The 27,937-nt window shown below is 45.1% G+C and overlaps 1 protein-coding gene across 3 annotated transcripts; it reads left to right on the top strand.

Moving 5' to 3' along the window:
* The first annotated feature begins 1,345 nt into the window (after positions 1 to 1,345).
* ABHD4 (abhydrolase domain containing 4, N-acyl phospholipase B) lies at positions 1,346 to 24,559 on the top strand. 3 transcript variants are annotated; one of them, XM_075852863.1, is made up of 8 exons: positions 1,391 to 1,467; positions 12,099 to 12,293; positions 15,060 to 15,148; positions 18,295 to 18,667; positions 20,027 to 20,181; positions 20,568 to 20,679; positions 20,764 to 20,950; positions 23,306 to 24,559. In XM_075852863.1, the coding sequence occupies exons 3-8, from the start codon at positions 15,109 to 15,111 to the stop codon at positions 23,393 to 23,395; spliced, it is 957 nt and encodes a 318-aa protein (XP_075708978.1). In that variant the 5' UTR covers positions 1,391 to 1,467; positions 12,099 to 12,293; positions 15,060 to 15,108; the 3' UTR covers positions 23,396 to 24,559. The 3 variants fall into 3 exon arrangements, with proteins under 3 accessions (XP_075708970.1, XP_075708978.1, XP_075708988.1); XM_075852855.1 differs by lacking the exon at positions 12,099 to 12,293 and having other exon boundaries at positions 1,346 to 1,467; positions 23,306 to 24,558; XM_075852873.1 differs by lacking the exons at positions 1,391 to 1,467; positions 12,099 to 12,293 and adding an exon at positions 1,490 to 1,717.
* Positions 24,560 to 27,937: the final 3,378 nt, after the last annotated feature.

The raw sequence follows: 27,937 nt of genomic DNA, 5'->3' as shown, positions 1-27,937 counted from the left end.
CTGCTACTACTACTACTACTACTACTACTACTACTACTACTACCACTACTACTACTACTACTACCACTGCTACTACTACTACTACTACTACTACTACTACTACTACTACTACTACCACTACTACTACTACCACTGCTACTACTACTACTACTACTACTACTACTACTACCACTACTACTACTACCACTGCTACTACTACTACTACTACTACCACTACTACCACTACTACTACTACCACTGCTACTACTACTACCACTACTGCTACTACTACTACTACTACTGCTACTACTACTACTACTGCTACTACCACTACTACTACCACTACTACTACTACCACTACTACTGCTACCACTACTACCACTGCTACTGCTACCACTACTACCACTGCTACTACTACTACTACTACCACTACTACTACTACCACTACTACTACTACCACTACTACTACCACTACTACTACTACTACTACTACTACCACTACTACCACTGCTACTACTACTGCTACTACTACTACCACTACTACTACTACCACTACTACTACTACTACTACCACTACTACTACCACTACCACTACTACTACTACTACCACTACTACTACTACTGCTACTACCACTACTACTACCACTACTACTACTACTACTACTACCACTACTACTACCACTACTACTACTACTACTACTACTACCACTACTACCACTGCTACTACTACCACTACTACTACCACTGCTACTACTACTACTACTACTACTACCACTGCTACTACTACCACTGCTACTACTACTACTACCACTGCTACTACTACTACTACTACCACTACTACTAAAAATGCCTGCGCGGACTATTCAGAGTAATTACCCTTTAAGACTCGCCACAGCGCCAAATATACATAATGATTACATACTATGCTGAGCAATCAACATGATAACATTCATTGTTTAACGTATGAGAGGATTCTATAATGGGTGACTTTCTTTTGGGCACCTTTCCCCTATTATTTTTTTTATGATACTGTGATTGTTATTAGATACTTGGCACATAAAGGGTAAATGTTACTTCTCTATCGCAGGGCTCAGATTTATTCTTCATCATGACACAGCAGGTTTGACAGTCGGCAATGACGCAAACAGCAGAAACAATACACAACCCTCGTCCTAAAGTTGTGTAACCTCCCCCCTCCCATGTTCTTCTCCCCACCCCGTCCCATTCATTACAATACATTACAAGGGCCTTCTCCACTGTGGGCGTCTCCGGTAGGCGTTGCTGATCCCAAGACACGCCCCGTAGCTTGGTAACCCCGCCCCTTCCTTATAGCCGTCCTTTAGTCTCCGCCCTCCCGCCGCCTGAGCGTTCTGTCCCCGCCTCCTGCTTGTCAGTTGTCTCGCTCCTGTCCCGGTGAGGCTCAGCTGCTTGTGTAATGCCAGGACTTCAGGAGAGCGACCCTGTGATGGCCGAGGAGTTGCAGGAACAGTAAGTCCCAGCAGCGCGGCTTCCTGGTACAATGATGGAGGAGTGCAGTTTATTATCCCTAGACAGGCCGGGCTGGTGAGGCCTATGTTACACAACATAACATGGGATAGTAATGAACTGTCTGGTTGTGTAAGCAGCTACAGGTGCTTTATGTGATGGATGCTTTACGGCAATGGCTGCTGTGAAACAACATCTCCCAGCGTGTACGGGAGGGTCTCCTATGATGCTGGGAGTTGGAATGCCACAACAGGTTGGTCTGATTATTTGTATTATGAGCCAGGAAATATTTATTAACAGTATTCTACTTTATCCAGTGTTTATTTCATTCTCTCCATTATGGTCCTATGTCAGCCTTTTTTATATGAAGTCCTTTTGGCCTATCATGACGTAAAAACTAATTTATAAGGGCCAACAGCCGCTTGTGGGGTGAAAGTGACACCTGACTCCCACTACAAGTCCGCTATCCCGCTATAACCCCTTTTAGAGGGTTTGTCTGGTTAGAAAGTCCATTTTCACCTATTACTAAAGTCATTGGCAGCTTCAAAAAGTCTCTTGCTGTGGGGGACGCAACATATCCATACATTACACGGAAGAAATATTATTTTCAATGAGAATCATTGCTTCATTTGTCCTGCGGGGGCGCTGTAGGGATATTGAACGCTTGCTGCTGGTTTTCCCTGATCACTGGGGGTTCCAGCAGCGGCGCACTCCGTAATCTGTTTATTCTCAGTGGCGCCTTCTAGCAAAAAGGGATTGTCCAAAGTGTCCTGAATAATGTTTTTTCAACAGCATCTAAGTAACCTTTGAGACGAGGTCAGCATGGTGACTTCAGCGGGCCCGGGACAATGTCAGTCACAGTTTTCTACCCCTTGGACTGAATGGCAAATGTTGTGACAGAATTTTAGGTGACCATTCGTTCCTATTGGACTGTGACTGCTGAGTCATGCCACAGGTGCGGGTGTGTGCAGTCCCATTGACTTACTCAACCCCTTAATGACATGACGTACCTGTACCGCATGGATTGCCCTACATAGAGGCTCCGTGATGTACAGGCACTGTGACGTGCATCAATGGCTGTAAATCACAGCAGGGCTCCTGGTCTAGATCAGATCAACCTCAGGTCCCGGCCGATTAACCACTTACATTACTTACATTTGATCACTGGGGGCTTCATGGCTGAGACCCCCACTGATCGGGAGAACATGGTTACTGAACCCCCATTTCTCCTCACAACACTCCCCGCAGTGAGGAGCTTGAATTGAGTGGCGGTCGAGCATGCGTGCCCCCCCCCCCGCTCCATTCATTGTCTATGAGACTGATGAAAACAGCCGAGCGCTGTACCCAATTGTTTGTCATTCCCATAGACTTTGAATGCTCCATTCAATGTCGGTGGGGCTCCCAGCGATTGGACAATTATCACGTAGGTAATAATTGTTGATTCTGGGAATATCCCTTAGGCCTCATTCACACGGCAGGGTTTCCCGGCCGGGTGCCGGCCGTTCATAAATCGGCCGGCACCCGGCTGCATTGGGAATGATAGACCCCTAATGGGGCTATTCACACGACCGATTTTTTGACGGCCGGAAAATCCGGCCGTCAAAAAATAGGACATGCTCTATCTTTGCCCGGGCACCCGGCCGCCCGGCTCCCATACAAGTCTATGGGGCCGGGTATTACACGGCCATCACCGGAATGTGTTCCGAGTGATGGCCGGGTTTCCCGGCGCTTGCGCTCTATCTCCTCCTCCTCACAGCGCAGAGTGCATGTGAGGAGGAGGAGTTGATGCCATTCTGACGAATGGCATCGCTGTACACTGTGTTGCAGGGCCGGGGTGTACAGCAGGTGGAGGGAGCGCTGCGCTGGCTCCCTTCCCCTGCTTGTTAAAAGCACCCTGGCTCGGCGACACCTTCGATGGCGCCGCTAGTAGTAGTAGCTGCTGCGGCTGCTACTACTGTAGCGACGCCACTATAGCAGAGCGGGGAGGTATCTCCCCGCTCTGCTATGTGCTAGCCGCACTTTAGCTCCTTGAAGGAGCGGAATCCCCGTGTTTTCGTGGATTCCGCTCCTGGACAGAGCGCTTGATGTCTCTGTCCATATCTGGGCAGTGACATCAGGGGAAACTCCTGAAGCGGAATCCCCGAACACATGGGGATTCCCCTTCAGGAGCTGCCGCTGATGTCACTGTCCGGATCTGCCCGGCCCGGCACGGATGCATAACTTTATGCAAACCGGCCGGGCAAAATGGCCGATTTTACCGGCCGACACTCGGGCTCGGGAACGACCCGGTCGTGTGAATCCCGCCTTAGGCCGGGTTCCCACTGGTCGGATACGCTGCATAAGAACTGCGCAGCATATTCGACCTGGAACCCACATCACATTCTGTCCGAAAAACCGCACAACATTTTGGTACAATTTATTTATTTTTTCATCCGGAATTTCCGCAGCAGAAAGCAGCCGTAGAAAAAGCAAACAAGCTGCTCATACAGGTCCTTCTCAATGCATTAGAATATCATCAGAAAGTGAATTTATTTCAGCAATTCAATTCAAAAAGTGAAACTCTTATATTCTATAGATTCATTACACACAGAGCGATCTATTCCAGCATTTTATTCTTTTCCAAAATTGTTTTTATTAATTTCCAACAGAAAAACAACATACCAACCAACAGATTGTTGTCACAAGCAATCCAATACACCTGAAGAGCATGTACCAGCAAGTGGGTACAATCAAACAGGGCACTGTCTGTGCCAATAAGCAGAACGAGTACCAATGATCAGATGGAGATCTGTTCTCGTATTAGAATAGGAATACGTATGAAGCGCAAACTGCAAGACAGCGATGTGGCCATAGCCAACAATTCTGTAAGGAAAGGAAAACAAACCTATATTAACATAAAATAAGCAATAAAGAAAAATAAAAGCCTACTTTGCCCGCCGCCTCTCAAATTACCAAGTAGTGTCCCCCTCTCCCCAGTCAGAATTCAGTGTCATCCGTCTCTTGCCCCTTACTACATGTTAGCCCCCTCCTCCCCCGCTCCATAATTGTAGATGGCAGTCTCACAGTGGAGTAACCCCCATTAGCCTCTGTTTCTGATACCATGTCGTGGGTTGGAAGCATGTACGTAGTTGGTCTTTAACCCGTTGAGGCAATAAAGATATGAACCCCCCCCATATCTCACAAAATGTTTGGACCCTCTTCTCCTTAAGGTGAGAAGCCTCCACCCAGTCCATCTTCATCATAAAGGATAATTTATCCAAGAAAGTGTGGTGATGCGGGACCTGAGTGATTCCAGACCTTTAGTATAGCCTTCCTGCCCGCTGCTGCTATTAGGTGTAAAAGGCGAAGTTCATGCCTAGTGTGATCCTGTGTTTCTGTGTCCACATGTCCCAGTATAGCCCATAGTGAAGTCAAGGAGAACTGTCCAGTCATATTATTCTTTGCAAATTCTCTAACCCTTTTCCAGAATTCCTGTATTCAACCTGTGTTGTTCTAATACATGAAATGGGATCACTGCCTGAATACTTTTAGATGATTATCTGCCAGAGACAAAACCCATCTGGGAAGGGTGGGCAATGGTGGGGAGAAATGTTTGGATTTGGTTTGGTAATATTTTGGACAGAAGCTTGTAATCCTGATTTGGCAGGGATATAGGTCTGCAGGATTGGGGTAAGACTGGGTCCTTATTAGGTTTCGGAATTAGTATACTTCTAGAGTAAAAAAAAGAGTCTACGGTCAGGTAGTTACGATAGATGTCATTAAGTAATCGTGTAAGATGTGGGACTATGTCTGGGGATAATATTTTATAATCGATTGCTAGGCCATCAGGCCCCAGGATTTATGGTTATGTGAAGAGGAAATAGTTGAGCGGACTTCCTCTTCCGAGATTTCCTCCTCCAAGAGGGTATTTTGTTCTTCGGAGATACTAGGCATGGAGAGGTTGTCCAAAAAGGCCTTCACTAGTGGGGTCTGCCCTATATAGGTCTTCATAATAGTCTGTGAATACCGATTCTATTTTATCGATATTAGAAAGTACTGTGTTAGTGTGACTGTCTTTTGCTAGCAGTATATGTCTGTTACTATGTGGGGTGCGCGTGAGATATGCCAGTAGAGCTCTTACCTTGTTCCCCCAGCGATAGAATATGTTTTGGGAGGACTTCCCTTGCCACATAGCGTGACCCTGGAGGAAGGTGTTCAGAAGACCCTGCGCGTCTAAGAATTCCTTTTTAGAATCGAAGGTGTGGTTTTTGCGTGAGCGGATTGTGTTCTAAGGAGATTGGACTGTAGTTCAAGGAATTGGGCCTGTATTCGCTTGCGCTTCAAGTTGGCATAACTGATTATATTCCCTCTCATCACCGCTTTAGAGGTAAGCAATATCAGGGCTACTTCATCTAATTGTTGTTGATGATCTTAGGCCTCATGCACACGACCGTAAAAACTCCCGTTATTACGGGTCGTAATAACGGGCTCATAGACTTCTATTGGCGACGGGTGCCTTCCCGTTTTCTCACGGGAAGGTGCCCGTGCCGTTGAAAAAGATAGAACATGTCCTATTTCAGGCCGTAATAACGGCACGGACAGTCCATAGAAGTCTATGGAGCTCTCGTAATGACGGGTGGCTACATGTGTGCACCCGTCATTACGGCAGCGTTGCTAGGCGACGTCAGTAAATAGTCACTGTCCAGGGAGCTGAAAGAGTTAACTGATCGGCACTAACTCTTTCAGCACCCTGGACAGTGACTACCGATCAGAATAAAGCTGTAAAAAATAAAAGACGTTCATACTTACCGAGAACTTCCTGCTTCCTCCAGTCCGGTCTCCCGCCCGTTGCCTTGGTGACGCGTCCCTCTCGACATCCGGCCCGACGTCCTGGATGACGTTTCAGGCCATGTGACCGCTGCAGTCAATCACAGGCTGCAGCGGTCACATGGACTGCTGCGTCATCCAGGGATGTCGGGCTGGATGTGAAGAGAGGGACGCGTCACCAAGACAACGGCCGGGTAAGTATGAATTTCTTTAACTTTTATTACAGAAAGGGCTGTCCCTTCTCTCTATCCTGCACTGATAGAGAGAAGGGGCTGCCGATTAGTGCAGTGCTATTTTGCCGCCAAAAACGTGCCCGTAAATACGGGTGGAATACGGGTGACACCGGACCCATATTTACGGGCACGGGTTCGTAAATACTGGTGCAAAACGGGTCGAATACGTGGGACACCGGACCCGTATTTACGCCAGTATTTACGGGTGGGAAAAAATACGGTCGTGTGCATGAGGCCTTATATATAGTTATTCCAGTGTGTTCAGTGTTTAAAATCATCCGACTCGTAAAGATAAGATGGGAATCTCCAAAATTTTGTCGGGCCTAGAAGGCAAACTCTCCAGGTTCACGGATATGAGGGCGTGATCCGATATAATGGCGGGGCGGATTTCCGTCCGCATTACCTTAGAAAACATGAGTAGAAAGCATGATGTCATCTATCCTGAAAAAAGTCATGAACTGCGGAGTAAAAGGTGTAGTCTCTGACTTGCTGATTATGCAATCTCCAGGGGTCACCTAAGGATAGATGCTGCATAAAGAAAGCTAGTTGTGAGCTGGGAGGGGAGTCAGCGTACTCCATACCCGACCTGTTCAGTGAGGGGTCAGAGGTTAAATTATAGTCTCCAGCCACAATTAGGTTAGAGTGATCCCTTTGTAACAAAAATTCTATCAATTTGGGGTAAAATCCGTCGTTCGGCTGGTTAGGGGCATAGATGTTGAGAAGAGCGTAAGTGCGGTCAGCAATAGTAAGTTGTATATACACAAAGCGGCCGTCAGGGTCAGTATATTGGTCTTGTATAGAACATGGCAGGCCTTTTTTAAAAATATATCGCTACTACACGTGACTTGGTAGCATATGTGGAAACCACTGGTGTGTCCAGCCAGGGGGCCCATATAGGGACATAATGATCCGTTTTCCAGTGGGTTTCCTGCAGAAAGATAACAGCCGCTCGTTGACGCTTTATATGTGCAAGCACTTTGCGTCTTTTTTCAGGGGTATTCAGGCCGGCCAGATTCCATGATACTATGTGTAGGGTTGAGGGTGTGTGGGACTCATGTGATGTGTTAAGTAAGGTACTCATCCTGAATCTTGGCGTATGACTTCTATCAGTATGATCCGCTATCTAGTACGCCGCCACTTCCCGTCCCAGCGAGCATTAAGGGCAGTCAAGTTATGAGGACAGGGGAACCACGACAGATCACCAAAGGCTTCATGCGTCCTATAAAAGAGAGGTGACAAGCTTAAAAACCCAGAAAAAAAATAAAATCACATTAGCACACAAATGTATTACACCGAACAAAGTAGGTACCAGCACACCTCCGCCTACTTGCGGAGACACACCAAAAACATCTAAGAAACAAACCCAAGGTCCTGTGACCCATTAGTTAAACAAAAGGCCAATAGGCTAAGAAACAATTATTCTCCTCCACAGTACAGTAAATATACATCAGTCCGCCCCTGCCGGGGGATATCTTCTGGCAGCGTCTTCCGGGGAGTCGTACAGTCGCGCTTAATTAACCATTTTCCATGACTCTGAGTTTCGCCGGATAGAGCAACTGAAAGTGGATATTATCATCATGGAGGTGTTTGCAGATTGGCGTAAAAGCCTTGCGTTTCTGGGACACTTGAATTGAGAAGTTCTGAAACAGTAGTATTTTGTGGCCATGAACTCGAAGTTCCGGGGCCTGTCTGTACGCCCAGAGAATCTTTTATTTCACCGACCAGTTATGGTAACGGGCTATGACAGCCCTCGGCATGCCTCCTCCACCCTGATCCCTTCGTTGACCCAAACGGTGGGCTCTTTCAATGGATAGTGGATCATCCGGAGTTTGTACGTTAAGTGCCTTAGGTAGATCCTTGGACAAGTATGCATAAAGTGTTTCCATAGTAACGTCCTCCGGAATTCCAACAAAGCGTAGGTTATTGTGCCGCTCTCGATTTTCCAGATCATCCAGTTTTTCTCTTAGTGTGTGAATAAGAGCATCTTGCTGGGTGCTTAAACCCTCCAGGCGGGCCACCTCAGTTTCGCAGGACATGGTTCTATTTTCCAGGTCTCCCAGTTTCTGGGAATACTCAGTCACCTGCGCCTCACCGTATTAATATTTGTCCATTCAGCAGACGGTAATGACCAGGCAGGCCGAAAGCTCCTATATTGGGATAATTATCCTGTGGGGGAGAATCAGTCAGTTCACATGCTACCTTGACATATTGTTGTTCAAGAGCAGGAGAAAGTTGTCCAAAAAGCAAGACATAATCCCCCGTACGGGGTTAACCTAATGAGATAGAGAAATACTGTAATAACAAAGCTGCAACAGTTACTGGTGCTTTAATCCAACACTTCAGGCTGTACTCTGAACTGTTGAAGACATTAGTGATCTACTGAGGATCTGTCAAAGATCTACCAGTAGATATTGATCTACTGGCTGCCTACCTCTAATTGATGATTTCATTACCAATTGATGTTTTCGTACCAATTATTACGATTTGCTAGTTTTCTTCCTCGATGACCATTATCCATTGTGCCGCCTTAAAAATCAGTGTTGGCCTGCGATAGCCGTCGCTATGGTCGTCACAACATGGATAATCCTCATGAAAATGACCATCAGATCATTCATCATTGCCATAAAGAAGCATTTTCACTGAGAATCTGGTTGGCATACGAAGGTCACCAGAGCTCTCCTTGCGTGTTGGTGCTTGCGTCTAGCAGATCTTGGTGCAGGAGGAAAACTACACAAAGCACTGCTCCTGACTTATTACAGCAACACAACGATGACTCGGCATGTAATAGACATGACGGCAATGACAGGGAGGGAGTGTGACTGCAAACACATTATAAGCTGCTGTTCAGTTGTTCAATAGACTTTCTACTTCATTCATGCATTAAAAAATAAATATATATATATTTATTTTCTTTTTTATTCTGTTTTGCCCTAATATTGCAGTTAGGCATAAGGCTGGCGGCCATAATCAATATTTCCTTTATTAGTGTAACCGCTGACAATCTGTCTATGGGTGTATGCAGGTTCAGATATCACCAGCTCTGGGGGAGGGGTGCACTGATAGGGGCCCAACCCAATTCTGGATAAGAAAGAAGTATCCGGCACACCAATTGAAGTAAAGATTTTTTATTATTATTTATCTTAGGTGCCAGTGGCAAAGCGCAACGTTTCGGTCTCAACTACCTTCTTCAGGCCCTGAGCCGTGCTGGAGATAGTAGTACGAGCGCTCTGATTTTAACGAAGCGGCAGAGCGCTTGTACTACTATCCCCAGCAAGCATGGCTCAGTGCCTGAAGAAGGTCGTTGAGACGGAAACGTTGCACTTTGCCACTGGCACCTGAGATAAATAATAATAAAAAATCTTTACTTCAATTGGTGTGCCGGATACTTCTTTCTTATCTTGATCTGTCTATGGGGTTCGGCAAATAGCCACACATTTGCTGGCAGAGAAAACAAGGATCCAATAGGATGTTTTTTTCCTGAACGAATCTTCTGTTTCCTCTGAATATAGGAGATACCAACCATGTAGATAGGATTTCCTGTATTATAAAAACAAAAAGGATGCAACTATATAGAGTTGATATAAGGCGGGATTCACACGACCGGGTTGCGCCCGAGTGCCGGCCGGTAAAATCGTCCATTCTGCCCGGCCGGTTTGCATAAAGTTTTGCATCCGGGCCGGGCAGATCTGGACAGTGACATCAGCGGCAACTCCTGAAGGGGATTCCCTATGTGTTCGGGGATTCCGCTTCAGGAGTTTCCCCTGATGTCACTGCCCAGATATGGACAGAGACATCAAGCGCTCTGTCCAGGAGCAGAATCCCCGAAAACACGGGGATTCCGCTCCTTCAAGGAGCTAAAGTGCGGCTTGCACATAGCAGAGCGGGGAGGTACAGTAGTAGCAGCCGCAGCAGCTGCTAGCGGCGCCATCGAAGGTGTCGCCGGGCCAGGGCGCTTTTAAAACAAGCAGGGGAAGGGAGCCAGCGCATTGCTCCCTTCCACCTGCTGTACAACCCGGCCCTGCCACACAGTGTACAGCGTAGCCATTCGTCCGAATGGCATCAACTCCTCCTCCTCACATGCACTCTGCGCTGTGAGGAGGAGGAGATAGAGCGCAAGCGCCGGAAAACCATGCCATCACTCGGGACACATCCCGGTGATGGCCGTGCATTACCCGGCCCCATAGACTTCTATGGGGGCCGGGTACCCGGCCGAAGACAGAGCATGTCCTATTTTTTGATGGCCGGTTTTCCAGGCCGTCAAAAAATCGGTCGTGTGAATAGCCCCATTAGGGGTCTATTATTCCTAATGCAGCCGGGTGCCGGCCGATTTATGAACGGCCGGCACCCGGCCGGGAAACCCTGTCGTGGGATTGAGGCCTTAAGCTCCATACGGTTGTATCCATTTGGCTGTGACCGTGTGAAGATTTTTATTTTGCCTTTTTTTTTTTTTATTTCACGTAGATCCAAACATTTATCGGTCGATGTGCCATTAATTTGCATTATTAATAAATTATACTCTAACATTCCATTGCCAGTTGTACGGCCGCTAATGACGGATCTGTGAAACACGGACCGTGTGCAGCCCACTGTTTCAACGGACCAAATACATGGAATGGCTGAGACTGTTCCGTCAGAAACAGACAGGAGTAGGACCTGTTCTATTTTTGTTGGAATGGCCACTCGGTTCCATTAAAACAATGGAAGTGTGCATGGCCCCATAGAAATGAAGGGGTCAGGGTGCTACCCGTTAAAAAAACATATAGCACACTTAAGAAAATAACTGAAGTGGGCATCAGGCCTTACTTTTTTGTAGCAGTCTACGCAGTTCAGTACATGCAAAGGTATCTGGATGTAAATCTGTCAAATGTATGCCAAAAGGACACGTGTGTGTGTGTGTGTGTGTGTATATATATATATATATGAGCGATAGATGCATATGGGTACATAGTATACATTATACTTCTGTATATGTTTTAGTGTACAGACGTATTCGTCTGACGAAGGCCAAAAACGTTGTGAGAAAAGAGCCTTGTACTAGTTAAAGCTTTGCGAAGGTAAATGTGCATGAGAATGGAGTCCTATGGATATGTTTGGTGTATAGGCCGGGAGCTGTTCCTGGCGCATACGCCAAATGTAGGGCTTAAATGCAGTGTGAACAGAGTCCTGAGACAGGCTGTTTTGTAAGAGCTTCTAGCCAGTGATTTATTAAAAAGGTAGTGATTCACATGACTATCCTACAATATTACACTGCACTGTTGATGTGTACGCTCTCTGGCTTGAACAGTTATTACTGTCACTTGCTAATCGGTGGGGTACAGACTGCTGGGACCCCCATCAATTACTAGAATGAAGGGACCATGATGTACCGTGGGCAGCTCCATTTGGATTTTTTTCCTCCACTGTTAATGTGGGCACTCTCTGGCTTGCACTGTTTATAGGGTCTGTTACTATTTATGGGGGTGGTGTTAATATGGTCACTTTCTGGCACTGTTTATAGGGTCTGTTACTATTTATGGGGTGGCGTTAATGTGGTCACTTGCTGACACTGTTTCATTACATTTTTACTTTTTTGTGTTTCCTCTTCTTTTTTTCCAGGTGCCTTTGACTAGGGTCATAGCACCTATCTTATTCACTCATCATCTCCTGCATATCTGTGTACAACTAGGCTGGGTAGAGCAATCTAGTTCAGCAGAGCAGTAGGAACTTAACAGCAGCACAAAGGAATTCAGCTGAGTGTACTGGTCTTGGGCCTTGGGAGAGAACTACCGATCCACAACTTTGTATAATTGAGTAAGTGAGGGGAGTGTGATTTATGTAGGGTGGGGGGTAGTGTGATGATGTAGGGAGGGAGGTAGTGTGGTGATGTAGGGAGGGGGGTAGTGTGATGTAGGGAGGGGGTAGTGTGATGATGGTAGGGAGGGGGGTAGTGTGATGATGGTAGGGAGGGGGGTAGTGTGATGGTAGGGAGGGGGGTAGTGTGATGGTAGGGAGGGGGGTAGTGTGATGGTAGGGAGGGGGGTAGTGTGATGTAGGGAGGGGGGTAGTGTGATGATGGTAGGGAGGGGGGTAGTGTGATGGTAGGGAGGGGGTAGTGTGATGATGGTAGGGAGGGGGTAGTGTGATGGTAGGGAGGGGGTAGTGTGATGATGGTAGGGAGGGGGTAGTGTGATGATGGTAAGGAGGGGGTAGTGTGATGGTAGGGAGGGGGTAGTGTGATGATTGTAGGGAGGGGGTAGTGTGATGATTGTAGGGAGGGGGTAGTGTGATGATGGTTGGGAGGGGGTAGTGTGATGATGGTAGGGAGGGGGTAGTGTGATGATGGTAGGGAGGGGGTAGTGTGATGATGGTAGGGAGGGGGTAGTGTGATGATGGTAGGGAGGGGGTAGTGTGATGATGGTAGGGAGGGGGTAGTGTGATGGGGGTAGTGTGATGGGGGTAGTGTTGTGATGTAGGGAGGGGGTAGTGTGATGATGTAGGGAGGGGGTAGTGTGATGTAGGGAGGGGGTAGTGTGATGATGTAGGGAGGGGGTAGTGTGATGATGTAGGGAGGGGGTAGTGTGATGATGTAGGGAGGGGGTAGTGTGATGATGTAGGGAGGGGGTAGTGTGATGATGTAGGGAGGGGGTAGTGTGATGATGGTAGGGAGGGGGTAGTGTGATAATGGTAGGGAGTGGGTAGTGTGATGATGGTAGGGAGTGGGTAGTGTGATGATGGTAGGGAGTGGGTAGTGTGATGATGGTAGGGAGGGGGTAGTGTGATGATGGTAGGGAGGGGGTAGTGTGATGATGGTAGGGAGGGGGTAGTGATGATGGTAGGGAGGGGGTAGTATGATGATGGTAGGGAGGGGGGTAGTGTGGTGATGGTAGGGTGGGGTAGTGTGATGATGGTAGGGAGGGGGGTAGTGTGATGGTAGGGAGGGGGGTAGTGTGGTGAGGTAGGGAGGGGGGTAGTGTGGTGAGGTAGGGAGGGGGGTAGTGTGGTGAGGTAGGGAGGGGGGTAGTGTGGTGATGTAGGGAGGGGGGTAGTGTGGTGATGTAGGGAGGGGGGTAGTGTGGTGAGGTAGGGAGGGGGGTAGTGTGGTGATGTAGGGAGGGGGGTAGTGTGGTGATGTAGGGAGGGGGGTAGTGTGATGATGGTAGGGAGGGGGTAGTGTGATGGGGTAGTGTGATGATGTAGGGAGGGGGGTAGTGTGATGATGGTAGGGAGGGGGTAGTGTGATGGGGGTAGTGTGATAGGGGTAGTGTGATGATGTAGGGAGGGGGGTGGTGTGATGATGGTAGGGTGGTGGGTAGTGTCATGATGGTAGGGTGGGGGTTAGTGTCATGATGGTAGAGTGGGGGGTAGTGTGATGGTCTAGGGAGTAGGTAAGTTAGGAGTAAACGGCAGAAGCAACGTTGTGAAATGACTGAAGTTCATGGTTCTTAAGAGCCGATTAGTGGAACACATATAGAAAAGCAGACCTGTAGAGAAGACTTGGATAACAGAGAATTTCATACGTTACAATTCCCTGATATGTATTTATGATCAGAGTTCTGGTGGCCGTTTATGTTGTGTCGTTGTAGTCTGCCTGTATCTGCTACTGGACTGGCTGGGAAACTACGTGCGTTTTGGATACCTTATGGCTTCCATACATTTCTAACACTCTTGTGTATTCCAATGTTGGTATAGTTGCTGTTTGTGCTGTCCGGATGCACCTGAACTAATGAAAGTTATGGACGACTCTCTGGAATAATTATTGGGGCAGGATGGTAGGGTATCCCACAATGTAGTATTGATGAAGCCCTCCCTGAAATCACATGGTAAATTCATTTGTTTCAATGAAATCGTTAACTTTGGAGCATCCACGTATTTTGAGTGTCGTTGTTCATCAAACATATATTGTGGATGCAGCTGGACTGTACCTTGTGAAAACGAAGCAATCCTGACAATCGCCGTGGGTCCGGCTACTGAAACCCTTTGATATCACCTTGGGAAGCTGCTGGGGGACACTCGGCACCTATAGGCGATATGTTGTATTACACGGTGCTCATTCACAGAATAGGTCCCCATGTAATACGTCGTCGCCCTGAATTCGCCAAACGGAGCTGCTCTGCCAGCTATCCACGATATATATATAATGTGTGGCGAGAAGGGAGGGAAGTAACCACTGTCCTCAGGACATTGTTTGGCTCATTAGTTGTCCTTTTTCAAGGTGTTGCCCTGGCAATTAAAGTAAAATAGTTTTACTATACCAGTCTAACCAGAATATGGAGATTTTTTCGTAAGTGACTCAAGTTGTTATTACAGGGTAAGAATGGACATGAGTGCTCTTCTCATGAAGGCTTATGTACGGTTGCACTTAGGATATGTTGCCAGTCAGCAATTTTTACAATAACCATATGGTTTGGATCATTGTGAGGAAAATATTTTGATAAGATTCAGTGACCCAAAAGGCTTACATTCTAATTTCTGTAAGCATATTCAGGCACACACTCAGGGACAATTAAAGCAGAAAATGTAGGTTGGTAAAAGCAATTTCTACCCACGTCTCATTTTCCATTTTTCTTTTTGACGCAGGTCTCCGAGTTGGTTAACCGGCTGGATCCCATCTTGGTGCCCAACCTCCATGTCTCAATTAAAGGCTGTCGAGTCCAAGATTCTTCAGTGTAAGAAATCTGTTAATAGAACTTATTATGACCTTGAAAGTTGTGATAACTAATAAGCATATACTTCAGTTATGGTGGCCATACACTTTTATTCGCTTTCGGTCGAACGCTCGTTTGACCAACATCTATTCTTACTGACCTCTCCCATACACCTGCACACTTGGTTCATCCGAGCATACATGTGTTTCCAATGGGGGGAGGGGAGTTTGCCACCGGCCAGACTCCTCTGGCGATGGCTTATCTCCCCTAAGAACAAAAGGATCGGAATCTGAAATTCAACATGCCAAATCCTTCTCTCCTCCGCCAACATCATCTGTCGAGGGAGAATCGGGACGTCCTCATACACATTAGATGGTCAGCTGATCCCGCCGAAATCGTCGGGTTTGGCTGACCTTAGCCTAAAAGCCCCCCATAGACATTAGATTATGTTCACACCAAGATGTGCTGCAGCTTTTTCCTGGTGGCAATTTTTTGCAGTAGCCAGATGTTACATTGCATGGGATGTTATGAAATACTATTCCCACAATACTCCTGATGTTTTTATTTTTTTTTGTAAACTGCTGAGAACGACTATATACACAACTGAACGGTAACCGCTTCTCTGTTATTATAATTACTTCGGGCATTACGCTAGAACATGCCATCAATTTATGAATGGTCTGAGTCTGACTGCTGGTACTCACAAATCACTAGAACAAAGTGGCCACACTGCCTGAAGATTACAGTAATCAAAAAGCCCCTTTAATAAAGTTATAATAAAAAGGGTTTGTCTAGGATTAGAAAAATATTACTGCTGTCTTCCAAACACAGCGCCACACTTGTCCACAGGTTGTGTTGTATATTACAGCTTACCTCTCTTCACTTCAATAGCGATGAACTGCAATACCTGACACAACCCATGGACAGATGTGGCTCTGTTTCTAGAAGAAAGCAGCCATGTTTTCTAATCCTACAAACCCTTTAACTCCAATTAGAAATCAATGTTCGATGAAACTTTAAAGGAACACTAAACCTGGAGCTCCTGCAGACTTGGGCCTCATGCACATGACCGTAAGGGCTTTTACTGTACGCAAATACGGATCCGTAGTCCTCTGCATATCTGGCACGCTGTATTTAGGGATCGGAAAAAAAAAGTCAGGCTACAACCCCTTGAAAGTTTCCATGGTTTATCCCCTGCCGTCGCATATCAGTGCTTCCGCAAAAACTACGGTCGTGTGCATAGGGCCTTACTGCCTTCATATTCTAACAGGGTTGGCCATTCCTTTGAATGGGCGCCATGTAATACTACATTCCCCCGTACAGTAGACATGGCAGGGAAAATAAGTAGCTGTACAGAGCATAAATAAGCCGGACCTGTGGTGAATAACTGATCGCCGGGTGGCTTCATTCTAAGAATCCAGTACTAAGACTTTGTATTATCTACCGTCTTCACATTTTGCCCCTGCAAACAGTTACAGCATGATTCTCCGTTGATTCCTAAGGGAATTAAAGAAACAGCCAAACCACCACTCTATTGATTCTCCGCCTAGATGCAGAGGCCGACAGCTACCTCACCGGGCGGGATGGGAGACGTGTGACCCCGGTTCTGGAGATAGGTGGTGTTCCCTGACCTCTGGGTCCCACATCTATCAGACATTTATAGAAATGTTTTAGGATTATCCCCTTAGGTGTCCAAATTTAGGGAAATTCAGTCACACTTGCCTCTCTTTAGAACATGTTCTTTCACAATGTAACTTTTAGTTACTGCAGATAAAAATAAAATCAAAATTAGAACAACACTCCAATGTTCAAAGCCCGGTGGGATTTGAGGAACAGTTTTCATCAATGTGGACCTGCTATTTAGGTGTGCTGCTCTGTTAAGCTGCACGTGGATTGTTTATGTGCAAGGTACTGCAGCAGGTTTTCTTTTTGTGTTTGCGGAATCGCCGTTATTTTGTTGCAGATTTTCCCCATTGAACTCAATGGGTATCTAAAACCCGCAACAGTCAAGTGTTGCGACTTTTGCGGCGGAATCGCTGCGATTGTGCCACAAAAATCTCAACTTAGAAAAAAAAAACCCTATACTTATCTTGGACGTTCTGCAGGCCGGCCTCCTGGGATGACGTTTCATCCCATGTGACCGCTGCAGCCAATCACAAGATGTAGCAGCGCTCACATGGGGTGACGTTTCATCCCATGTGACCGCTGTTGCAGCCAATCCCAGGAGGCCGGCCGTCGAATTCTACAGTTTTCTGCAGCGGACATTCCAGGCGAAAAAATGCACCACAATTTGGTGCGGCTTTTCGCCCAGGAATTCCTTGCGGCCACCGAAGCGGAGATCCTGTGTATATTTACGCAACATATCCGCCCCGTGTGAACTGGGCCTTAGGGTGTGACAAGGATACAGGGCGTGACCGCTTAAATACCCTTTTATCTACCCTATATTCTGTCTGTATGCTTCCTTCCTGATAGTAAAAATATATATGTGGGTACGCTGGTGATTATCTTATATAGTCCCCAAATCACGTCCATTAGTTCATTACGAACACCTGTTTTCTACATTGGAGTGTTTTTCTTTCTTTTGATCTGCTTATATTACATGAAAGTTAAAGGCTATGTGCGTTTTTTTTATTTTTATTTTTTTAAATGTTCTTTCGCCAAATCATCTGAAACAAAAACTTTGCAAGTAGTCTGGATTCTGAATATTCTACTAATTTTGTGTATAAAGTAGCTATGCAGACCTATGTGACTCCGTAGGAACAGACAAAAAACAAGTTCTGCACTAGAGGATCAGACTACCAGGGATTGTTTGTAGCCTGATGCCGTTAATCATGACTATTTGTCAAATTGCTTCATTTTTTTTTTTCTATTTTGAATGCTGGGTCTTACAGTTTAAGATTATATTTATATATATATATATATATATATATATATATATATATATATATATATATATATATAATTTTTTTTTTTTTTTACTATGTATTGATGCTTACAACAAATGTTAACGGTAATCTCACACAAACCATAATCTGGATAGGTGAAGTGGGAATAAACCAACAAGGAGACTTGTATGTTTTGTGTGAGATTTACCTTTTTAAGCTTTTATTATTATACTATTATGATTTCATACTTCACTATTCACATGCATATTTTCACTTGTTTAGGTATCCGCAACAAATTTTCTGCTCGCTATGTCTCCCTACCTGATCAGAATAAGATCTGGACACTGACCGTGAGCCCTGAACTCCGTGACAAGACTCCACTAGTGATGGTTCATGGATTTGGAGGGGGAGTAGGACTCTGGATTCAGAACATAGACCCTCTTAGTAGTCGACGAACACTTCATGCCTTTGATTTGTTGGGATTTGGTCGCAGCTCTCGACCATCCTTCCCCGGTGATCCAGAGGGAGCAGAAGAGCAATTTGTGATGTCAATTGAGCAATGGAGACTGGAAATGGGAATCAAGGACATGATTCTCCTGGGTCACAGTCTAGGTGGATTCCTAGCTACATCCTATTCCATGCGATACCCTCAGAGGTGAGAGAAGCTCTTGTCATTGTTGAATAAACTAAAACACACCCTACTTCAATGAACCAAATGGGAAACCGAGTTCTTAAAGGGGTTTTCCGGGCCTGTAATATATGTTTAGGATATTCCATCAATATTTGATCGGTCAAGAGGCCTAGTACTGCCGCTCAGTCCCACATACATTACACAATTCTACTTTGGTTATGGCTGTGCCTGGGTATACAATGAAGAACCCCCTTTACTTAACTGTTTGGTGGGGGTTCCCGGAGTCTTACACCCACAATCAAATATAAGGGCTACTAATTGTACATATTGCTCATAAGTCCAGTGGATTTCACCCTGATGACTCTAATGTCCATCTAATCTACAATCTATTCTTTGCTATTATGAGTCATTAGATATTAGTCTATTAAAACACTTCTCCCTATGTTCACTGTTTGCCTCCATATCTACAGTCCTCTGAGTCTGTAAGAATATTTTACATGCAAATTCTTTCTGTATTTATCAGCCCTATCATTAGCATTATTGTAGGATTGGTGTTCATTTAACCCCTTAATGGCCTTCTTCTACGGTGCCTTGTTTTCACAGTGCTGTAAAAATGATGGCTGCACGAAGCATCGCGTAGCTGTGGGTACGGTGGGATGGCTGTCAAAGACGGCCAGGCACCCACAAGAGAAGGCAGTAATGGTATTTTACCATTTCTGCCTTCACGGTTGCATTCATACGGAGAGCTCAAATTAGCGATGTGTATACAATGAAGACCGTACTGCTGCTACTAATATTGGTTGCTGTGGTCACCGGAAAATTGCTCATGTGACCAAGCTGCTGGGTCGAAGAGTCCTTTTACACTAACGGATGGTAAACGAGCGCCGATCGATGATGGTGCACGGCAATTGGTGATCGTTTAGCGCCATTTAGATGCAGCAGTCATTGCACTGGAGCACGGAGCAATCATTCTAATAAGTTAACCCATAGAATAATGAAGGATAAAAGTTGGTACTCTCATGGTGGGCTCAGCGGCATTGATGAGATCTGAAGATGGGCAGACCTCTCACTAGCCACCTGCCTGTATGTGGCCGGCTTTACTCCTCTGAAGACTGTTTTAGTTCTTTCGTCATCCTCCATACTTGTTTAACTTGTTATCTTTATATAAGTATATTGTTACTTATAAATAGCTGAACAAGATTATAGTGCAGGTCCTCCAGGTGGTTTATCCCCGGCTTGGTTTATGTGGTAGTTCTTTTTATATATTGTAATGAGCCGTTATACTGTGCATCATACTGATATTGGGATTCAGTTTGTCATTGGCTGCTAATAACTTTTTATTTTTTTTCATGGTTTACTGATCCAGTTTGCTTTATTATTCAGGGTGAAGCATCTTATTCTTGTTGACCCGTGGGGCTTTCCTGTTCTACCTACAGACCCCAACGAGGTGCGTTCTCCCCCAGCCTGGGTGAAAGCCGTGGCTGCAGTTCTTGGACGATCCAATCCTTTGGCAGTTGTCCGAGCAGCCGGACCTTGGGGTGAGTTCACTGTGTGTTTTCATCTTTTATATATGGTCTGGAGCAGCGCTGTGCACAGAACATTTAAGGGTACCTGCGCAGCAGATGGTAGGGAGCGGCGCTGTATGGAAAACAATCTTCCCTTAACTAGTGCTTGCAGCCATTTTTATCTAGTAATCCTATCCATCAATCTCCCATTGAACCTCTTTTGATTCTATAGACCTGAATTCTGGTGGAGGTTTTTTTTCCATGTATTTAAAGCGATAGGGTGTTTAATCGATCATGCCAGCTCATATTTCCTTGCTTATGTCAAAGGTGTTCTGTACTATGTTGCATCTCTGTTCCTTCAATCCCTAGTTTTGCCGAAATTGCTATTCCTTATATAGTATATCATTCTACTTTACCAGGTCCCAGACTGGTGCAGAGATTTCGTCCAGATCTCAAGAGGAAATTTGAAGATTTCTTTGACGATGACACCATCATGGAATATATTTACCACTGCAATGCCCAAACTCCTAGGTACGGTGGTGATCGTAGATGTGATAAATAATCTTGCCCGATATATTATTTCTTCTTTTACTTATGCCTTCATGTTTCTGATAGTGGCGAAAGTGCCTTCAAAACCATGATGGAGAAGTTTGGCTGGGCTAAACGTCCAATGATGTCCCGTATTGATTCAATCCCGAAAGACCTTCCCATCACATTCATCTATGGAGCGGAGACCTGGATTGATCAAAATACAGGTGAAAAGGCCAAAGTCCTGCGACCTGACTCCTACGTCAACACTTTGGTAAGTGCTACTTGGAACTGATGATTCATCCACCTGTGTTTGGTGCCCTTCTCTGTCTATCTAGTTCAATGGTCGCTGTATAAATCTCTATTCTGTAAACTCTCCCCAATTAGTAGCTGCACATAGTCAGAATTGTTTCATTCTATAGCTGTGTGAAGGAAACCATGTCCGCATAGGTAACCAAATAAAAATCAACTTTTAATAATCTTGTAAGAAAAAAATATGGCTACACATAAACGACATATGCAGACAGCTAGACTATGCAACCTTAATTACCTCATGTCATAGGCGCTGTCACGCTGATGATAATTTGTATCCCAATCTGTATTTTACTTTGAGTTTTGAGCCATGTCTTATTATGCTGACTAGGCTATACTAGCCAAAGGGGCGGTAACGCTGAGGTTGCACTGGGGGGATGGTTTCTGTGCTGGCTGTATCGGCGTCCTATAGCGTCTCCCCTTCCCTGCACAGCGTGATCTTTGCTTCTAGCACAAGAACACACTGTGCAGGGAAGTGGAGAATCTATATGATGCTGTCAGGTCTGCGTCACACAGCCTACACATACAACTGCCCCCAGTGAAACCTCAACGTTATCGGAAATTGGGCTTTACTAAACTGGTGACAGCTCCTCTTTTAGGCCAGGACAGTTTTGATGCAGTTTTTTTGAACCAAAGCCAGAAGTCGATCCAAAAGGAAGGAAAGGTATAGACTGATGCATCTACTCCTTACTTTTGTGTCTATTTCCATTTCTGTGTAGAACAATGAAGAGCTAGAGAAACTAGAGACCCTGGTAGTTAGCGGGTACATGAATACATCAGAAAACGAATATGCGGTTGTGGTTTTAATATCATTGGTAGGCTAGCACTTCTTGTACTGCAATTCAATGGTGATACAGTGGGTAGATCAGCAGTCTGCAGCTGCTGGCCGAAGCATTTACATTCAGTTACCACAAACATCCATTCATATGCTATAGCAACGTACTCGGACTTGATACGTTGTGCTAGCCTACCTTGGCTAGATTTGATTTACTTTACATGTTGTATGTTTCTCCTTTTGGAACTTATATTAAAAGTTACATTTTATTTCATTATTTGAGTAGTTGGGAATCAGGGTTTCATTGTGCTTCAGGCATATTTGTTTTCTCATTTCGGTGTATGGCCAAAAACTGTGTGATTCTGGCCTAAAATGCACAGGTAGCACAGGACTAAAATGGTAGATCCAGCCCTCTAAACCTGTTGAAGTAAAATATAAGCATTGGCAACAACAACTGATCATCCTTGCTGTCCAAGCTCAAAAGTATAACAACCTGAAAAGATGGCAGTAAGTTGTGTGGATCTTACCAGACTTTTCCTAGGACAAAGTACACCCAGATGAAGAGAAACCGATTTCTGTATGACGTAAGACACCGGTTTGGTGGACCTGGGTACATGTTAAAACTAGAATGCGGACGTGCGTTATTTGGTGCTATATACAAACGAATCGGAGGTACCACGCTGCTCACCACTATGAGAGCCTCATGGTCTTTGCATAGTCTAGCCGTCTGTATATGTCGTTTGTGTACCCATGTATTATTAAAGGTACATTTTTATTTGGTTACCTATGCTGACTTGGCTATAGATTTGAGGTGACTAGACGATTATGCACGAAGATATTGCTGTCCGCATCGCACTATTAGGCTTGGTATTTTTTTGTGTAAAGGAAAGCAGAGGATTTGGATATTTGTATCAGAACTATGGCGCTCTGATCCCTATAAAGATGTATTATGACATTAAAGCGGTTATGTGGGGACCAACAATTATTAGCAGTGTACTCACTGCAGCATGTGAGTATACTCGCTAATATACATTCCGTTTCCCCTAGCGCTGCTGGGGGATCGGAAGTCTAGTTACAGTCTTCTTTGATGACTATACGACTCTTCGTCATGTGACCGACCCCGCTGTACTCTAGGTAATCACTGTACTATTGCTTGTACATAGAGTACAGCGGGGTCGGTCACATGACAGAGTCTTATCGTCATAGACTACCACTAGACTTCCAGTCCCCTACCAGCGCTATAAAAATCTATGAAACTCTCAAAATGAGCGCAACAGGGGACCGGAATGTATATTGGCGAGTACTCGCATTCTGCAGTAAGTTCACTGCTAATCATTTTTTGGTCCTCACATAACCCCATTAACTAGAACAAAATTCTGGCCCTTTTTAATGTTAAAAAAATTAGAGTTACAAATTCCTAGTAATGATCCGTAATGCCTGTTAGTAAAGTTTGAACATAGCGTGGTTTGCAATTTACTAAAGCAAAATAAATTACATTTTTTTTTTCCCTTGAATTCACATCTGACATGTTTACTTCCTCAGGCCATCAAAGGTGCTTCTCACCATGTATATGCAGATCAACCAAGAGTCTTCAATGATGTGGTGGAAGAGATTTGTGATGCGGTGGATTGAGATCACTCTATGCCATCACAATAGAAAATGGTCCTTTACTCTGGACAAAAACATCCGAAGCTCAAGATGAAAAGCAGACACTAGTCAGAGCTGTCTACTTGTGATTGGGTATTTTAGAGGACAGGATAAATATAGTGGCATTCTTCTAGTGCCATATTCGTGTTCTTAGCAGTATTGGCACTTCCCTTTTGGTGACATTCACCAACCTCTAGGCCTCATGCCAGCTCTGTCTTAAGATTACCTAATAAGCACTGGCTTGCTCCTCTTATTTCTTATTACTCACTACTGATATAACGGTAGTCGTATGGAGACCCAAAGCAAAGAATGTTTTATTTATTGGAAGGTGCCATAATATTTTGCAGTGCTTCAGATTTAAAACTAAGGCCCTATTCACACGACAGGGATTCCCGGCCATGTGACGGACGTTTTTTGAACGGCCGCCACACGGCCGCAGTAGGAATATTGGACCCCAAATGGGGCTATTCACACGGCCGATGTTTTGACAGCCCGGTAAACTGGGCCGTCAAAAAAATAGAGCATTCCCTATTTTCGGCCGTTCTGACCACAGAGGGATCTATGTAGCCGTGTAAAGCGCGGCTGTCACTCGGATGTGATCCGAGTGACGGCCGTGCTTTCTGATGCTCGTTCGCTTTCTTCCCCTCCTCACACTGCGAAGTGCATGTGAGGAGCAGGGGGGTATATTTTTGCTCCCTGTAGGAGTGGAATCCCCGGCCACAGTGTTGCTGAAGCTGCGGCCGGGGATTCCGCTCCAGGAGAAGTCCCTCACTTCACTGTCTATATATGTACAGTCACGTCACAGACTTCTCCTGGAGCGGTTCCCTACTCACGAAACGGAATCCCCGGCGCTGTGGCCGGTATTTGTGCTCCAGGAGAAGTACCTGACTTCACTGTCTATATATGGACACAGTGACATCAGGGACTTCTGAAGCAGAATCCCTGGCACTGTGGCCGGTGCTTCTGATCCAGGAGAATTCCCTCACTTCACTGTGCATATATGGACATTGCAGTCAGACTACTCCTGGAACGGTCTCCTACAGTGGCGCTATCTACAGGAAGGTAGGGTGGTGCCGTCTATGGGGGAGGGGTGCTATGTGAAAGGGGGCTGTGTGACACTACCTACAGGGGGGTGCCGTGTGGCACTACCTACAAGGGGGGGGCCGTGTGGCACTACCTACAAGGGGGGGGCCGTGTGGCTCTACCTACAAGGGGGGGGCCGTGTGGCTCTACCTACAAGGGGGGGGCCGTGTGGCACTACCTACAAGGGGGTGCCGTGGCAGTATCTACAGAGGAAAGTGTGTGGCAAAAAATTTATAAATGAAATGTATCTGTTTTTAAAACGGATGCAAAACGGTTCAAAATCGGCCGTTGAAAACAGAAACACGACCTGGAACGAATGAAAAACGGACCAAAACAGCCGTTTTTATCAGCCAACACTGACCCTGTCGTGTGAATAGAGCCTAAGTAGATAGTTTTTAAGATGCTGATTTCTAGTAGATTTATTCCATGGTCTCTTGAATCTTCCCCAAATTAGGGCCCCAAGAAGCACAGATCTTGTAATGTGTGTGAAAGGATGCCCCTAAGCCTGTGGGGCTCACCATGAATGTTGTTAGAACCGGTAATTGTAAGGATATTGTGCCATTCGTTGTGACTGACAAGTATATTGTGTATGTTTGTTTCGGCGAGTTCAGTAAATCCGTTCTTTCCATTTGTAATCCTGCTTTGCCGTGAGCTTACACCTGCCATAGAACTCCGGTTGCACATAGGACTCCGACTAACTCCGCACGTTATGTATGTATGTTAAACAAACCGTTAAAAAGAGGCACTTCTATTAATCTGATCGTTTTGACCATCAAAGATGACTGAATATGTATACAGAGGCCTGCGCTGCCCCTGTGTATGTTCTTGCAATCATAGAAACCATGTTTGCTCTCAAACCAAATATGCGGTTATTATTTTCTCTTTTTGTCTTCACAACCTTTTACTTTTACAGCTTGACATTCGGGACTGGATAATTTGATATTCTTTTTATGCCCATGTGATCCAGAAATAACCTGTATATTGGCTTGCTTCTATACTGATCATTCACGATTTACCTTTTAGTTCTGTATAGAGATTAGCTCTAGTACATCTGCCCCCAATATGTAGGTTTATACTTTATAACCGCAGTATATCTGACGATCTGTGACTATGGGTCTCTGTCCAGTAGCCATAGCCTTTGGACTACCTACCTCTATTATGTAGAAATCTTGTACGGTTCACTGATCCAGTGATGTCTCACCATCTCAGGGCATTGCGTTTCCCCAGAGTGCCTTGAATATCGCAAACACTAAGTGTTATTACTACTCAAATATTTTGCTATGGCAATTCTCCACCTGTCAGAATGTGCCGGTAACATTGTCCAATGTGATACGTGATCGTCATGGTGGGAGTGGTAATTTCACAACCGCTGGAGAGACGCCACTTATAAAGGCATGATGTGATCTCTTACACCTCAGAAAAATGATGTTCTTCTAGAGTAAAATATCCAAGAATGTTTGCAGTAAAGCCACTAGCCAAAAGTAACCGCTTAGGCCTAAGGCACTTGACAGTGTGTGCCGCCCCAGTCCCGTCTTTGATCTATGGAAAGATAGGACATGTCCTATCCTTCCACGGTTTGCAGAGTCAGTTTTCATGGACCCGTTTCACCCGGTAAAGTAAATGGGTCCGTAAAAATCGTGTGCCACTCGAATGCCATGAAAAGCAACTGGCCTAAGAGGTTTGCAGCAAAACCTGTGCATTTCTGCTTTACTGCTGCCCCCTTGTGGCAGTTACTAGCTAACTGCATTAGATTTGTCACTGGATAGCTTGAAGTTTTTATTTCCTTACAATTTTTACCCAATTGTGACACTGATAACCACTAAGATTATATATACTGTATATATTATATAGATGCAAACTAAATGAAGTTGAAACTAGTTATAAATGAAGCACCTGTGGTAATATGCAGCACAAAGCCAGTGGTAAGGTGATCTTTTACTCATTACACAATTTACATGTGTTATTGGTATTTCATATTTGTGATATTTGTAATAATCTCTGCAGTTCTCATGGTGCATTGTACAGTTTTGTTAACTTTTTATTAATATATATTTCAATAAAGTCCTTGTAATCCTATGTAGTGCTTTTCTTCTAAAGAATAATACAAATTGCTTGTTTGCACGTATGTTCACATATAGTGTGTGCCCTAGTCCATAATGTGAACTGTCGTTGTGTCATATCAAATTCTCCTGGAAAAAGGAGAGTCCTCCAGGACTGTTGGAAAAGCAGGCAAACCTCCCGGGTACCCCACATCCTGCCAAAAATACTCCCCTCTCCCCGTTCCTGCAGTCTTGGTATACAGCGGTGCCCGGGAGTCGAACATGTCTGAGGTCTGTGTTTAACAGGTCTGCTCTGGGTCACCTTGGTGGGTGCCATGTGTTTCTGCACACCTGCAGGGGAGATAAACCATAGATGGCCTGTCTTGATAGTTTGCTACAATGTTTCACTGAGGGTAAAATGTATCCGCGTGAAGTCCAGGCTCTTTAGATCAGAGATGATTGCATAGACTGGATACAATTGTAGCAAACTCTTGGCTGTGAGAAGTATTGCGTCTACACGGGTTTTCTGTGTTTTGGTTACTTAAAGCCAGAAAAACGTTTTGCGCTTTTTTGGGGGGTCAAAAATGCTGCGGCCAGATGTTCGCTTAAAGTCAAGAGTGAAATATGAGAGTCTACCTACATAGACTTTTGATTTTTGGGGTCAAAACACTGCAAATTCTGGGTATGGCATTTTTTCCCGGTGTTTTTCTCCATAAACTTCTCTATTGAACTTAAAAATAAAAACAAACCAGGAAAAAAAAAAGCATGCAGAAAATGACACTAAATAGAAAGTGTATGTGAAAAAAAGGCATAAAAAAATCCTGAAATGCCTTTCATTTTTTACATGCTTTTTAAAATCCAGAAAAAAAGTGTGTGGAGGAGGCTTAAGGCCCGATTCACACAAGCGTGTTAAACGTCCGTGGGGCGGCCGTTGAAACAGCGGCCGTCCCACGTACCTATGTAATTCAATGTGGCTGTTCACACAGCCGTTGTTTCAGCAGACCGTGTGAAGCGTCCGTGAGAAAATAGGACATGTCCTTTTCACGCATCACGCATCCCTCCATAGACTCTCAACTATGGGGGATACGTAACACAATTTCACTTTAATCATGGTCATTAATGCTACTTATGCCACGGCCCCGCTTTTTTACGGCGCTGTAACAAAAGCCCGGCACGGGTATCCCGTATTCGCTAGAAGAAATCGTTCTAAATATTTGGACGATGATGAACCAGTACGATTGATCCCGGCCACTGAAGAATTGCTTGTCGGCTGCATGTCATGTACCACACATTCTTAGAGAATGGAAGGGCTCCCCATAGAGTTTAGATGGTAACAGCCCCATAAGTTATTATTTAAAAACTGTTTTTTGGTGTATTTGTTTGGCGGTATACAGTTGGTACTTAC

This window comes from Rhinoderma darwinii, chromosome 1 (assembly GCF_050947455.1).
Source record: "Rhinoderma darwinii isolate aRhiDar2 chromosome 1, aRhiDar2.hap1, whole genome shotgun sequence".
Classification (NCBI taxonomy): domain Eukaryota; kingdom Metazoa; phylum Chordata; class Amphibia; order Anura; family Rhinodermatidae; genus Rhinoderma; species Rhinoderma darwinii.
The sequence above is the reverse complement of the archived record's forward strand: the minus strand, read 5'-3'. Positions and strand labels throughout refer to the sequence as shown.

Coding starts and splice junctions, on each gene's coding strand:
- ABHD4 (XM_075852855.1), top strand. CDS start 1,415: ATGCCAGGACTTCAGGAGAGCGACCCTGTGATGGCCGAGGAGTTGCAG. Junction 1,468..15,059: donor GCCGAGGAGTTGCAGGAACA/GTAAGTCCCAGC, acceptor TTTTTGACGCAG/GTCTCCGAGTTGGTTAACCG. Junction 20,182..20,567: donor CCGAGCAGCCGGACCTTGGG/GTGAGTTCACTG, acceptor CTACTTTACCAG/GTCCCAGACTGGTGCAGAGA.